At 42.4% G+C, this 12616-nt stretch overlaps 1 protein-coding gene across 7 annotated transcripts in view; it reads left to right on the top strand.

Moving 5' to 3' along the window:
- GUCY2C (guanylate cyclase 2C) overlaps positions 1 to 12616 on the top strand; it is a 118844-nt gene that overhangs the window by 87627 nt on the left and 18601 nt on the right. For all 7 annotated transcript variants that reach the window (XR_007921053.2, XR_011379003.1, XM_051850284.2 and 4 more), the window contains 2 exons: positions 1711 to 1869; positions 12078 to 12270. Coding sequence is in view for 5 of the 7 variants with exons in the window: in XM_051850284.2 (XP_051706244.1) it covers positions 1711 to 1869; positions 12078 to 12270 (352 nt within the window). In the remaining 2 variants the exon portion in view is untranslated. The remainder of the gene's footprint in view (positions 1 to 1710; positions 1870 to 12077; positions 12271 to 12616) is intronic.

The following is a 12616-nucleotide window of genomic DNA, read 5'->3' as shown; positions in this document are numbered from 1 at the left end:
TGGGACTGTTGTGGTGCTGATGAAATGGCCCTGATGCATTCAGCACCCCGGGTGCTGTGAATCTTGCTCTGGCCCTCACAACGCCGTGAGAGCCCAGTGTCTCCTCCTGAGCTCTGCACCAGCCTGTCTTCAACTCCAGAGGCACGAAGGGCATCTCATCCAGGTCTCCCATGTCTGACAAAATAATCCAGAGTTTGGGCTTTTGCTCTGGAACCCTGACTCTCTGCTCTGTGGAGATGTGGCTCAGCATTGCTTTTCTTGATCCTTCTCTTACGTGTTCATTGATCACTTCTAGACCATTCTTTAAAAGGTTTTCTTTTCTTACAAATTATTTATTGTTAAGATTTTAGAAAACAAGAATAACCAAGAAAGTAAAATTACTTGTTTTCCAAGAGGACCACCAGTTTTCAAAAAGTAAAACTGGAATTATAATCTTTGCTGTTTTATAAACTTGAGTTGTGCACTTAAGTAATATAAAGGGAGCATTTTTCTGTGTAGTTAACTATTCTAATTTATATTTTTGTGATACATTAATATTTAAGTGTACCATATTTTAACTACATTTTTGTTACAAATTTAGGTTATTTTCAAATGTTTGCTCTTATAAAGAATGCTGTAATGTTCCTTGTAGATAACTTTAAACACACTCATGATTGTTTCCTTAGGATAAATTTTAGAAGTAGAGTTGATTAGTTGATGGTATATGTAGTTTTTTTTTTTTTTTTTAAGATTTATTTGAAAGTCAGAGTTACAGAGAGAGGGTAGGGGAGAAAGAGAGTGAGATCCTCCATCCACCAATATACTCCCCAGTTGTCCACAACAAACAGACTGGGTCAGACCAAAACCAGGAGCTTCTTCCAGGTCTCCTATGTGGATGGCAGGGGCCCATGCACTTGAGCCATCCTCTATTGCCCTCCCAGGTGCATTAACAGGGAGCTGGATCAAAAGTTGAGCAGCTGGGACACAAACTAGTACCTATATGGGATGCCAGTGTCACAGGTGGTGGCTTAACTTGAGCTCTTTATGGCACAATGCTGGCTTTGGTATATGCAGTTTTAAAGTTTATAAAACATTTTTTAAAAGATATGTTTATAATTTTATTTGAAAGTCAGAGTTACAGAGTAGGAGAGGCAGAAAGAGAGAGAGAGAGAGAGAGAGAGAGAGAGAAAGAAAGGTCTCCCATATGCTGGTTTACTTCCCAAATGGCTGCAACGACCAGAGCTGTGCTGATCTGAAGCCAGGAGCCAGGAGCTTCTTCCAGGTCTCCCACATGGGTACAGGAGCCCAAGGACTTGGGCCATCTTCTACTGCTTTCCTAGGCCATAGTAGAGAGCTGGATCGGAAATAGAGCAGCCAGGACTTGAACTGGCACCCTTATGGAATGTCGGTGCTGCAAGTGGCGCCTTTACCCGCTAGGCCACAGTGCCGGCCCCAGTTTATAAAACATTTTACCAGATTCTTATTCAAGAAGGTTGTACTGTGGATATTCTCCTTCTTCTCCTATGTCAATAACCCTCATTTTAATGTTTTTCTTTTTGAAATCTTATTTTTATTGCCATTTCTTTGTTTCTTCTAAGATTAAAGTTTTATGTCTCTTGGCTGTTCTCATTTTTCTTTAATTATCTGTTCATCATATTTGCCCATTGTTTCACTGGATGTTCATGCTTTCTTAATAATCCACAAGAGCTCTTTATCTGTTCCTGCCCACAGCCTTTTTCATGACCAAAAAAGTGAAAGTTATATGGATACCTTGATCCGACGTCTACAGCTGTATTCTCGAAACCTGGAACATTTGGTAGAGGAAAGGACACAGCTGTACAAGGCAGAGAGAGACAGAGCTGACAGACTTAACTTCATGTTGCTCCCAAGGTAAGACTAGCCCTCCTACTGATGGGTCTCCCATAATTCCACTGCCATGCTCCATGGCTTCAAGGTGAAATCTTTGACCTAGCTGTCTAGCATGGTTTTTCTTCATGTAGAATTACTTCCTTTTGCATGTTCTTCAACAGACTATTGGGTTTAAAAATACATATACCTTGCTAAGCCTTGTTCTGGTTTGTATTATAAATACTTAATTTAAAGAGGTTATTTTCAAATGGCTGTGTGGTGCCAAAGTCAGCCTGGCGATTATGGAGTTAGACCAACCTGTATTCTAACACTTCTCCTCTTTTAAGTGTATGGCCTTAAGCAAGTTGCTATCTCTCTCCCCTCAATCTCAAAATGGAAATTTAACTTTTCCTGTGGAATACATGAGCTGTAAGACACCTTCCAGGCACAAAGCTTTTTTTTTTTTTTCTTTCTTCTTTTCATCACAAGTAGAAGCCAAGAAGTAGGAATCTTGGGAAGAGGGAGGGGAAGAGCAACAGCTGTCACACCACGGCAGCATCTATGAGCTGACCTGACCTTTTTTTTTTTTTTTGAATATTTATTTATTTAGTTGAAAGAGCTACAGAGAGAGAGAGAGAGAGAGAGGAAGAGACAGAGAGAGGGAGAGACAAAGGTCTTCCATCTGCTGGTTCACTCCCTAAGTGGCTGCAATGGCCAGGGTTGGACCAGGCCAAAGTCAGGAGCTTCATTTGGGTCTCCCACGTTGGTGGCAGGAGCCCAAACATTTTGCCATCTTCCACTGTTTTTCCCAAGTCATTAACAGGGAGCTGGATGTGAAGTGCAGCAACCCAGACACAAACTGGTGCCCATATGGGATGCTGGCATCACAGGCAGCACCTTTAACCTCTATTGCCATAACGCTTGCCCCTGAAATTCTTTTCTTATGGGAAGACAGGAGCCTCTGATCCATGTAATAACTGAGCAATGTTGACACAAACAAGAAATTAAAATGTGAAGGGGTCGGAAACAGGCTTGGTTCATCACTGAACACAAGTGAGAATTCATCTTCTCTTGTAATTAAAATACAAAGGGCAGGGCCGGTGCTGTGGCATAGGGGTAAAGCCCCAGCCTGCAGCACTGACATCCCATATAGGCACTGGTTCGGGTCCCGGCTGCTCTGCTCCCTCTAATATGCCTGGGAAAGCAGCAGAGAATGATCCAGGTGCTTGGGTCCCTGACCCATGTGGGAGACCGTGAAGAAGCTCCTGGCTCCTGTCTTCGGATTGGCTCAGCTCTGGCCATTGCAGCCATCTAGGGAGTGAACCAGCAGATAGAAGACCTCTCTCTCTCCCTCTGTAACTCTGCTTTCAAATAAATAAAATAAATCTTTATAAAAAATAAAAGGTATAATTGTTATTTGAATGACAAGTGAGGTGGTGATTCAGCTGTGGGTAAAATTATAGAAACTGAGGGAAGTTGGTCCTGACTTCAAATGGTGGTTCTACTTCTTACTTTGTTTTACTTCTATTAATTATGATTCTATTTTGAACACTTGCATTATTTAGAATATCAGCTTGGCACGAGTAAAGAAAAGATTTTGACTTCAACAGGTTTCCTTTTTGGTGCTTGGTTAGTTGTCACCGATCAGGGAGAACATATGATATTTGTCCCTTTGGACTGGCTTAATTCACTCAGCATGATGTTTTCCAGATTCCTCCATTTTGTTGCAAATAACCAGATTTCATTGTTTTTGATATTATGTGAGCTGTTTTCTAAATTAAGAAGTAGTTTCTCCAAGCCTAACTGAAGAGGTCAGAGTTACACATGTGCTCTGTTTGGTTGTCTGGGCTTGAAGAGAGACTGATAGAACCTAGGCACCCTCATAGCACCTTGGAACAGGTTGGGAATATGCATATGTATGGATTTCAAAAAAAATTTGCACCAAAACGAACCCACCTTTTAATTCCACTACCCTTGTAGAGGTATAGGCTAGAACCCTTCGTATTCACTTCAGGAATGGCAGTTTCCATGAGAGAAACATAAATGTTAGTTACATAATGCACCATTCCTTGCTCAACATTTAATGCTTGTTAAATAGCATCCCAGTTATCTGGCATCCTTCCCAGGGTTTCATCATCAGTGGTTTAGGCAATGAGGACATGCACATGACTTGAAACAGCTGGCTCACAACCTCAGCTTTTCCTTAGCCAAGTGGTGCAGTGTGCTACTTTGACCTCTAGATGGTAGACGTTTTTACTGGATTGCCAAAGGTTACAAAATGGCTCTAATATACCATGATCCAGCACAACTTACTTTGATTACTTATGTAAAACTTATTCTTATTTGCCAAATAAAACTAAAACACATTTGAACCATAAATAACTAGACGAATCAAAAAGAAATCATGTATAGTAAATGGGAAAATAAACTCAAGACTGCAGGTAGGATCCATAAACCACTTAGACACTGATTTGCACTGTACCCCTTGGGGTTTTGAAATAGATCAAAATAGAAGCTATTTCTCTCTGGAGAGACTTTCTGGGTCATCTATTCAGACATGAATTCTGTCTGTGTTAGCAACAACCTGTTATTAAGTCTCACCATATTCAGTCACAGCTCCTCCTCATTTACCTACCAACACCAGTTTCTCTCTCTGGGTAATACACTGTTTTCCAAGCTCATATGACTTTTCATATAGGGCAAAGATGGTGGATATCCAATTTAATCTTTATATCTATGTAGCATGCAAAATGCTCAGCACTTTATACTAGGCATGGCAAGAAAAGCCACCCCCAAATGGGCCCTGCAAAGCCAACAAGGCACACCCAAAGGGTGCTCTTCACAGAGGTCCCGAGTTTTGTCTGTGCACCCAAGGAGAAGACTTCCCTTGATGCTCTGGGGTTCCCCAGGTGTTGCACATCCTTGCAGTTGACTGGCTGTTGTTCTTTCAGAAGAGTTCCAGACATTATCTTGCTACCATCAGCACTCCTCTAAATCTTCCCCCTCCCCTGAACATCCCAGGCCTGTGTTGTAGAGAAACCAACAAAAAGACTGAAGGATGGAGTGTCATTGAGCTCTATTCTTACTGGGCTATGAGACCTTATGAAAATCATAAGGTCCTCTCTAGACCTCAGCTTTCTCATCTGTAAAAATAAGAGATTATTCTCAATGACCTCTTTGGCACCTCTCGGCTTCCAGGTTCTGATTCTAGTGGTTCCAAACTCAGGGACACTAGAAAATGAGCCCAGTTATGCACACCCTCATGTCAGCCTCACTCCCATTTCCCAATGAAAAGGCAACATGGAATGTGAAGGAAGCATGGTGTCCCTTCTTGTGCTTTTTTTTTTTTTTTTAATCATCATTCTGAGTCTCAGGTACTGCTCCTTTACTCTCTTCAACAAGGATATTCTGAGTTGCTTTTATTTTACTTCTAGGGTTTTAACATAGTTATAACTTCTTTGCATGAAAATTAACCTTGCTTTTTAAAAGACTGTACTGGTTCACAATGTATCTAGTAGATTCTGGTTAAGAATATATCAAAATTCATATATATATATTATTCCTTCATTATGCTATTAAACAATGCCATATTAAATACCACTAAGGACTTTTATGAGAAAGTCACATGTGGATAGTGATGGTGATTCAATAACATTACATCCTCCAAGGGGAAGGAAAATTGTATCTGTAAGAAGTTGACTATCAGGTAATTCCAATATGGTGCAAAAGGGAGGGAGCTTCTGCTCTAGTCTAGGGGAACATTGTTAGAAAAAAGTGGAGAGTGTAGTCTCAGGGAGGAGTTATGGGGAAAACTGCAGAGGAAACTATATTCAAATTGGAGGGACACTGTGGATCTACATGGAGGGTATAAATGCACACAACTAAGGACCACAGCAGCCGAGAGCCTCAGCACCAGCTCTAGAGAGTGAGGTGAGGACAGACTGCAGCAGCCCAACCCACTGGCAATAAAACTGCAGGAAGAGCCTGGCAGGAGTCTGGCTTGGAGCCTTGTGGGGGACAGCCAACCTAGAGGTAAAAAAAAGGGGGGAGGGGACATGTTTCTCTCTCTGACCACCCGGCATTGGCATCCTGTAACTGGCAGAGAGAGGGTGGGCACTATTTCAGACATACATAATAGCTGCACCAGCTTGTATCCGCAAGCACAGCAATCAGTGGAGAGGAAAAGCCAGAGTCTGGCTGGGAAAACTGTCAGGGGGCTGGGTGCTCATGGCTGTGGGAATCTTGTGTGCTAAGGCTATGAAAACACTATGGCTGCATGAGAGAGTGCAAGGAGTGACTTAATCTCTGGGTAGCCACTGTGGGCAGCTCCACATGCTCAGGGTTCCCTGAATGCCTGGTGAGGGTCATTGCTGTGGGGTCAGTGCTTACACTGAGGACTGCACGGATCCTTTGTGAGGTTCTGTGGCAGTGCAGGTGAATATTGCACCCACTGGGTCTAGTACCCAGGCATTGGTCTCCATGGAGGAGAGAAGGTAAGTGTGAGATTATACCAACAGGGCTGATCAAATCCTCCTCTCCAATTAAAAAAAAAAAAAAAGAAGACAGATTTACCATGCCCAACTTGAGTATCACCTTGGATGCTCTCCTCACATTGGAGCACTGAACTGAGCTCTCTGGCCACACCCAGAACATGCCTCTGTGTATTCACTGAAAAATCAAACAATCCACTAAGCCACAGAGGCACAGTCCAAAGATAAAAGCCATCAAAAGAGAAAAAAATCCAACAAGTATCTCCACAAATGCCTAAAAATAAACACAGAAATATAAGAAATAGGAATAAGGCAGACAACATGATGTCCCCAAAGGAACACAGCAGCACTTCAGTACTAGAAAGTGAAGGTGAAGAGACTGAAGAAATGATGGTAGTAGAATTCAAAAAATTGATCATAGGATTACTTAGAAGTAATCAGAAGCTAATTCACATATTTACCTGTTCACTCCACAGATGCCCTCAATGGCCAGAGCTGATCAGTGCTGCAGTGAATATCTAGCAATGCAATCTAAGTCTCCCATGTGGGTGGCAGGAACCCAACTACTTGAGTCATCACTGCTGCCTCTTGGGGCAGGAACCAGAGCTGGGTATTGAAACCCATATGGGCACCTTCACCAGTGCAGTCACCTGTAGTATGTAGTACTGGCATCACATATGGGTGCCGATTCGAGTCCTGGTTGCTCCACTTCCAATCCAGCTCTCTACTATGGCCTGGGAAAGGAGTGGAAGATGGCCCAAGCTCTTGGGCCCCTACACCCACATGGGAAACCCAGAGGAAGCTCCTGGCTCCTGGCTTCAGATTGGCCCAGCTGCAGCCATTGCGGCCATGTGGAGAGTAAACCAGCAGATGGAAGATTTCTCTCTCTCTCTCTCTCTCTCTCTCTCTCTCTCTCTCTCTCATTGTTCATTATTTAATGAGCTTCTCCTCTGAAATCAGAACACCAGTTTGTGAGGGAAAACTCCATTCGTTAGAGCAAAAACAGATCGCAGGTATCCCTGGAGCTGAGGCAAAGCCTTGATTTTCGGCAATATTTGCGAATCCACAGCTTTCTGATCAACCTTGCACTGCTCTGTTACCTTGTATTTCTTCTTCTCTGTGTTGAAGATCTCACCTTCCTGGTGTCTGGGTTTCTGTAGCTTCTTCTTGAAATAAGCATCCGTGAAATGCTTTGGGATTTTCACACCACTGATGTCAATTTTCGTGAAGGTGGCAATGACAAGTTTTTGGTGTGTTCTACGAGAGGAACCTGATTCAGGCAAAGAGGTCCAGTCACAAGTAGCAAACCACTGCTCAGCTGCTTCAGGAAAACCACCCTCTTGCCCCTGTGGCGCCCCGTCTCTCTCTCTCTCTCTCTCTCTCTCTCTCTCTCTGCCTCTCTGTAACTCTGCCTTTCAAATAAATAAATGAATATTTTAAAAAAACAAAAAGATGGAATGAAAATCTGCTGGAAAAGATACTTGTGCTACTAAATAAAAATTACAGACCTTAAAAAAATCCCATTCACAATAGGCACAAAAAATTAAATACTGTGGAATAAATTTAACCAAGGACTGTCGCTCCCCCTCTTCGTGGAGGAACGACACAGGACCCTGCGCTGTTCTTTCGTCTGCTCGGCCTTCCCCGGGTTTGCTGCTGGTTCTTCCCGGGTTGGCTACTATCCCTTCCACCTCCGTGGAAGGGCAGTTCCCCCTAGCCACATTCCCCACTTCCGCAGGGGAGCGGCACACCGCCGGCCGGCTCTTCTCGGGGGCTGCACAGGTATTCCCCTTAGATGTTCCCCATAGATGTTCCTGGTGCATGCCGTCTCTCTCCTCCTTTATAGTCCTCCTCTGCCAATCCTAACTTGGCTGCCCACACGCCGAGTACGCTGCTCTCCAATCAGGAGCAAGTCCTACAATTTATTAGTTGAACTGGAGGCAGCTGTGCGGAAGCTGTTTACTTCTCTCCCAGTGCCATATTGTGGGAGAGCAGATGCATAGAATAAGTCTTAATTCGAGTAACTTAGTCTAGTCCGGATTGCTCCCCACAAAGGACATCAAAGATCTCTATGATGAGAATTTCAAAACATTAAAGAAAGAAATAGAAGACACAAGAAATGTAAAAATCTTCCATATTCATGGATTAGAAGAATCAGTATCATCAAAATGTCCATACTACAAAAAGCAATTTACAGATTCAATGTGATATCATTCAAAATACCAAGGACATCTTTCTCAGATATAGGAGAAATGATGCTGAAATTCATATGGAAACACACGAGACCCTGAATAGCTAAAGCCATCTTATATGACAAAAACAATGCTAGAAGCATCACAATTCCAGTTTTCAAGACATACTGTGGGGCAGTCTTAATCAAAACAGCCTGGTACTGGTACAAAAACAGGTGGACAGACCAATGGAACAGAACAGAAACTCCAGAAATCATCACGTGTATCTACAGATGACTTATCTTTGACGAAGGAGCTAAAATCAATCCCTGGAGCAAGGACAGTCTCTTCAACAAATGGTTCTGGAAAACCTGATCTCCACATGCAGAAGTATGAAGCAAGATCCATACCTTAACATCTTATAGAAAAATCCACGGAAAATGGGTCAAAGACTAAATCTATGACCCAATACTATCAAATTATTAGAGAACATTAGTGAAACCCTGTAAGACATTGGCATAGGGAAGAACTTCTTGGAAAAGACCCCAGAGGCACAGGCAATCAAAGCCAAAAGTTGACAAACAGGATTATGTCAAATTGAGAAGCTTCTACACTGCAAAAGAAACAGAGGCAACAGACAAAATGGGCAAAATTATTTGCAAACTCTGCAATTGATAAATGATTAATATCCAGAACCTATAATGAGCTCGATAAACTCAACAACAACAAACAACCCTGTTAAGAACTGGGAAAAGGACTTAAACAGACATTTTTGAGAAAAGGAAATCCAAATGGCCAACAAACACATGAAAAAAATGCTCAGGATCACTAGCCATTAGGGAAATGCAAATTAAAACCACACTGAGGTTTTACCTCACCCCTGTTAGACTGCCTTTCATATAGAAATCAACAAAAAACAAATGCTTCCACCTGCGGCGCCGGCACACCAGGTTCTAGACCCAGTCGGGGCGCCGGATTCTGTCCCGGTTGCCCCTCTTCCAGACCAGCTCTCTGCTGTGGCCCAGGAGCGCAGTGGAGGATGGCCCAAGTCCTTGGGCCCTGCACCCCATGGGAGATCAGGAGAAACACCTGGCTCCTGCCTTCGGATCAGCGTGGTGCACCAGCCGCAGCACGCCGACTGCAGCGGCCATTGGAGGTGAACCAATGGCAAAGGAAGACCTTTCTCTCTGTCTCTCTCTCTCACTATCCACTCTGCCTGTCCAAAAAAAAAAAAAAAAAAACCAACAAATGCTGACAAAGATGTATGGAAAAGATACCCTAATCCACTGTTGGTGGGAATGTAAACTGGTACAGCCACTGTGGAAGACAGTATGGAGATACCTCAGAAATCTGAATATAGAGCTACCATAAGATCCAGCTATCCCACGCCTGGGAATTTACCCAAGGGAAATGAAATCAGCATATGAAAGAGTTATGTGCACCCTCATATTTATTGCAGCTCAATTTAAAATAGCTAAGATATGAAATCAACTCAAATGTCCATCAACTCAAGACTGGATAAAGAAATTATGGGATATGTACACCATGGAATACCATAAAGCAGTATTCCACAAATCCTATTGTTTGTAACAAAATGGACACAACTTGAAAACATTATACTTAGTGAAATAAGCTAGTCCCAAAAGGACAAATACCATATGTTCTCCCTGATCTCTGATAACTAATAGAGTACCTAAAGAATAATCTATGCAAGTGAAATTGACACTTTGAGATGCAATGACTTTGAACAGTCCTTGTCTTGACTGTTGAGGAACAGGTTTTTTTTTAATACTATTGTTGAACACTTTACTTAATTTAGAATTAATTTTATGTGTATAAAGTTAATTGAAAATAGATCTTAGTAAAAATAAGAGTGGGAATAGGAGAGGGAGGAGGGAGAAGGGTGAGAATGCCCATGGGAAGAATAACTGTGTTCCTAAAGTTGTATTTATGAAATGGATGAAGTTTGTATACCTAAAATAAAAGGTTTCTGGGGGGAAAACAAGCTGAATATCAATAGAGAAGTAAAAAGTGAACATGTCTATATATATTTTAGGGCTATGTAGGTATTAACGTTATGTACATATATGTATTGGGGTAAATAATTGAATGCTAACTTCAGGAATGGGCATTTGGCTTAGCAGTTGAGACTCTGGTTAAGGTGCCCATATGGGTTTCAATACCCAGCTCTGGTTCCTGCCCCAAGAGGCAGCAGTGATGACTCAAGTAGTTGGGTTCCTGCCACCCACATGGGAGACTTAGATTGCATTGCTAGATATTCACTGCAGCACTGATCAGCTCTGGCCATTGAGGGCATCTGTGGAGTAGACAGGTAAGAATATTCTCTTTCTCAAAAAAAAAAAAATAATAGGGGCAGGCAGTTAGCACGGGGGTTAAGATGCCACTTGGGATACCCATATCCCATGCAGTATCTGGGGTCAAGTCCCAACTCCACTTCAGATTCCAGCTTCCTGCTAATGCACAGCCTGGGTGGCAACAGGTGATAAAAATACTTGGGTCTCTGCCACCATGTGGGAGACGCAGATTGAGTTCTGGGATCCTGACTTCAGCTGGACCTATCCCTAGCTGTTGTGGGGTGGGCATTTGGGGAGTGAATGGAAGATCTCTGTCTGTCTCTCTCTGCCTTTTTTTTTTTTTAAGAGTTATTTATTTATTTGAAGGCAGAATTACAAAGAGGCAGAAGCATAGAGAGAGAGAGGTCTTCCATCCCCAGATGGCCACAACGGCTGGAGTGAGACCAATCCGAAGCCAGGAGTCTGGAACTTTTTCAGGTCCCCCACATAAGTGCCTCAACCTAAGAACCTGAGCCATCTTCCACTGCTTTCTCAGACCAGTGCAGAGAGCTGGTTTGGAAGTGGAGCAGCCAAGACTCGAATGGGCACCCACATGAAATGCTGGCACTGCAAGTGGTGGCTTTACCTGTTACACCACAGCACCAGCCCCCTCCCTTTGCTTTCAAATAAAAATGAAAATAAATTTTAAAACTAAATTGAACAATAGAGGCCAGCATTGTGGCACAGCAGGCTAATCTACCACTTGCAAAACTGGCATTCCATATCAGAGTGCTGGTTTCAGTTCTGGCTGTTCCACTTCTGATCCAGTTCCTGGTAATATGGCTGGGAAGACAGTGGATGATGGATCAAATGTTTTGGCCCCTGCCACCCATATGGGAGACCCTTTGGAGTTCTTGGCTCCAGACTTCATCCTGGCACAGACCTGACTGTTGCGACATTTGGGGAGTGAACCAACAGGTGGAAAATCTCCCTCTCTGATGCTCTGCCTGCAAATAGATAAATCCTTTTTGAAAATTTAAAAATATTAAATTAATGCTGCATCTGTTTATGCACTGAAAAAATATGTATTATATATGTCCTCCTATGTGTAATATGTTCATATGTACAGAATATGTAGCCTATCTTTGCTTGTCAGCCACTCATCAAGACTTCACTAGAAATATGAAATACTAGAGTTCCTGGTGGATAATTACTATTATCTGAAAGACTTATTTAAGACAAGAAGAATTTACTCAAGTAAAAGGCATTTTTTTTTTTGTTCTTTCCTCATCTAGGCTAGTAGTAAAATCTCTGAAGGAGAAAGGCATTGTAGAGCCAGAACTATATGAGGAAGTCACAGTCTACTTCAGTGACATTGTGGGCTTCACCACTATCTGCAAATACAGCACCCCCATGGAGGTGGTGGACATGCTCAATGACATCTATAAGAGTTTTGACCACATTGTTGATCACCATGATGTATACAAGGTAACCCACTGGACATCCCAAGGTCATCAGTACCTGAGTTGGTTGTTCCTGTTATTACTCTTGCCCTCTCCAATTTAATATTTAATGAGATAATAGAGAAGACAAGTAGAAGAATTAAAGGGGTCAGAAATCAAAATTACCATTTTAGAAGCAATACAAAAGAAACAACATGAAGTTCAGCAGGAATAGATTTGGGGTACCACATTTAGGGAAATGCCATACTCTCTCAAATCAACCTCAATAGAATTGGACAGTATTTATGTTGGCTGCAAATAAAACAGAGAAGACACAGCAGTTATAATAATAAAATCATTATAAGATTATATGTTGTGTCTTGCAGAGACCT

Source organism: Oryctolagus cuniculus, chromosome 9 (genome assembly GCF_964237555.1).
Source record: "Oryctolagus cuniculus chromosome 9, mOryCun1.1, whole genome shotgun sequence".
Classification (NCBI taxonomy): Eukaryota; Metazoa; Chordata; class Mammalia; order Lagomorpha; family Leporidae; genus Oryctolagus; species Oryctolagus cuniculus.
Note: the sequence above shows the minus strand (reverse complement) of the source record. Positions and strands in the feature narration are given on the sequence as shown.